The following is a 2,463-nucleotide window of genomic DNA, read 5'->3' as shown; positions in this document are numbered from 1 at the left end:
AACGTCCATCTTATTCCTGAAGACTTCCAAGGAAAAAATGTATCATATCGTCTATTGGCAATTCATTCCCAAGCATTGTGATTGGAAACTAGATGCCAAATAGGTAATTGCAAAATCAAATTGAAGATGCTTGTCTTCATTCAGGCAATTAAGGAGCCCAACAGTTAAAGATGCAACCCTTTCTATTCTTTTGCAGGAGAAATGCTTGCATGGAACTCTGTCCTCAACCAGTCTGGCCCCACTGAGTTTGTATTCCAAGTGTTCACTGCTGTGCCTGAATTCCAGGCTCTCCTCTTCGTTCTTTTCCTCCTCCTCTACTTGATGATCCTTTCTGGCAACACAGCCATCATCTGGGTGGTGTGCACACATAGCTCCCTCCGTACCCCAATGTATTTCTTCCTGTCCAATCTGTCTTTCCTAGAAATCTGCTACACCTCTGTTGTGGTGCCCTTGCTGCTCTCCAACATTTCTGGGGCCCAGAAGCCCATTCCTTTGGCTGGCTGCGGGGCCCAAATGTTCTTTTTTGTCACCCTTGGCAGCATTGACTGTTTTCTCTTGGCAGTCATGGTTTATGATCGATATGTGGCCATCTGCCACCCACTGCACTACACCCTCGTCATGACCCAGAAGCTGTGTGTCCAGATGGTGGTTGGTGCCGTGGCCCTGGCCCTTTTGCTCTCCTTACAGCTCACAGCCTTAATCTTCACTCTGCCCTTCTGTGGGCACCGCCGGGAAATCAGCCACTTCCTGTGTGATGTTCCTCCTGTCCTGCACCTGGCCTGTGCTGACACCCGCGTGCACCAGGCCATCCTCTATGTGGTGGGCATCCTCGTGCTGACGGTACCCTTCCTACTTATCTGTGTCTCCTACGTGTTCATCACGCTGGCCATCCTGCGCATCCGTTCCGCCGAGGGTCGCCGCCGGGCCTTCTCCACCTGCTCCTCCCACCTCACGGTGGTCTTGCTGCAGTACGGCTGCTGCAACCTGGTCTACCTGCGTCCCCAGTCCAGCACCTCAGAGGCCGAGGATCGCCAAATCGCCCTGGTCTACACCTTTGTCACGCCCCTGCTTAACCCCCTGATTTATACTCTTCGAAACAAGGATGTCAAAGGTGCTCTGAGGAATGCCTTCATCAGCAAAACAGCTTCTGATGCCCACTGAAGGCTTAGGAAGACTAGGGTGGGTGCCTGTCAGCTGTCATGAAACTGAACTCTTTGCAACAAATATAGAACTACATTACTTTTTTGCATTTTGCACTTGACATTTCCCTTTTGCCATATTTGCCCCAATCGGCACTCATTTGCCAGAAGTGCTTTGAATTAGATTTGAAGATTTGGATAGAGCTTCCAGTGTAGGCAGCTCTAGTCTACCGGTTGTTATTAGAAGCTGTTGAGTCGAACCCTGACTAGTGGTGTCCCCAATCACAATAGAACAAAAATGCTGCTGGGTCCTGCACCATCCCCATGATTGGTTGCAGATGGGAGCGTTGTCATCCAAAGTGATCTATAGGGTTTTCATTGTCTGACTTTCAGAAGTAGGTCACCAAGCCTTTCTTCCCAGTCCATTTTCGTTTGGAAGCTCTACTGAAACCTTTTCAACATCTCAGCAACAGGCAAGCCTCCACTGACAGATGGTTGGTGGCTGTGCATGAGACAGATGCCTTGGCCGGGAATTGAACCTAGGTCTCCCACACGGAAGGCAAGGGTTCTACCGTGGAACCAACAGTGCCCTCTCCTAGTCTACTTAGCCCCTACCTTTAAAGGTTCTCGACTCGCCCATGGCAACTGCTCTATCAGGAGACGTGCCGTGAATAAAAGTTGATACCTTTAGACATGCTACTTCTTAAAGAGGCAATGATATTAATTTATCTTGCAAAGATGCCTTAAGTAAGGAATATTCATACATACATTTTACTCAAGGAAACGTATTTTATTATTGCTTTAGAAATTAATGTATGGCAAACAATAGCTTGTTTAATGCATCAATCTTTTTCATTCTATACTTCCCACCTGGTCACCCCTTTGTCTTCTGTCAATCGCCATGCCAGGAAAGAGATAGGAATTAGCATTCGTTGGCTAAACACGCTTAATACATAGTAAAACCTGCAAAAGCCGGAACCTGCGTAAGGCATAAACCTGTCAGAGAAGGAAAACGCAAACATTTTCCGCAATTAGTTACTTAAAATGGTAAGACGGCACCCTGTCAAAGGCGGAAAACTTTCAAGACCCGGAAAAACAAGGCAGTCCCGTCGAGTTCCGGCTCCCACAGGTTTCACTGTGTAGCCAAGCTAGGGTGATAGAGGACTACATCTGTTCCATGCTGACAGCAGCCTCACGAGCAATGCACCTTCCTCATGGGGCTGCTTCTTACACGATCCATCCAGCAAGTGGCGCCACAGCTCCTCCCACCTCACCAGGGCCCTGTGGCAGTGTGGGTTGTTGCATCCTTGTGTATCTGTGCCCC

At 48.6% G+C, this 2,463-nt stretch overlaps 1 protein-coding gene across 1 annotated transcript; it reads left to right on the top strand.

The window, feature by feature from the left end:
* The first annotated feature begins 201 nt into the window (after window positions 1-201).
* On the top strand, window positions 202-1,161 carry LOC126080593 (olfactory receptor 10Q1). The gene has a single exon (XM_049891788.1). The coding sequence runs from the start codon at window positions 202-204 to the stop codon at window positions 1,159-1,161; it is 960 nt and encodes a 319-aa protein (XP_049747745.1).
* The last annotated feature ends 1,302 nt before the right edge of the window (window positions 1,162-2,463 follow it).

This window comes from Elephas maximus, chromosome 7 (genome assembly GCF_024166365.1).
Source record: "Elephas maximus indicus isolate mEleMax1 chromosome 7, mEleMax1 primary haplotype, whole genome shotgun sequence".
NCBI lineage: Eukaryota > Metazoa > Chordata > Mammalia > Proboscidea > Elephantidae > Elephas > Elephas maximus.
The sequence above is the reverse complement of the archived record's forward strand: the minus strand, read 5'-3'. Positions and strand labels throughout refer to the sequence as shown.

Coding starts and splice junctions, on each gene's coding strand:
- LOC126080593 (XM_049891788.1), top strand. CDS start 202: ATGCTTGCATGGAACTCTGTCCTCAACCAGTCTGGCCCCACTGAGTTT.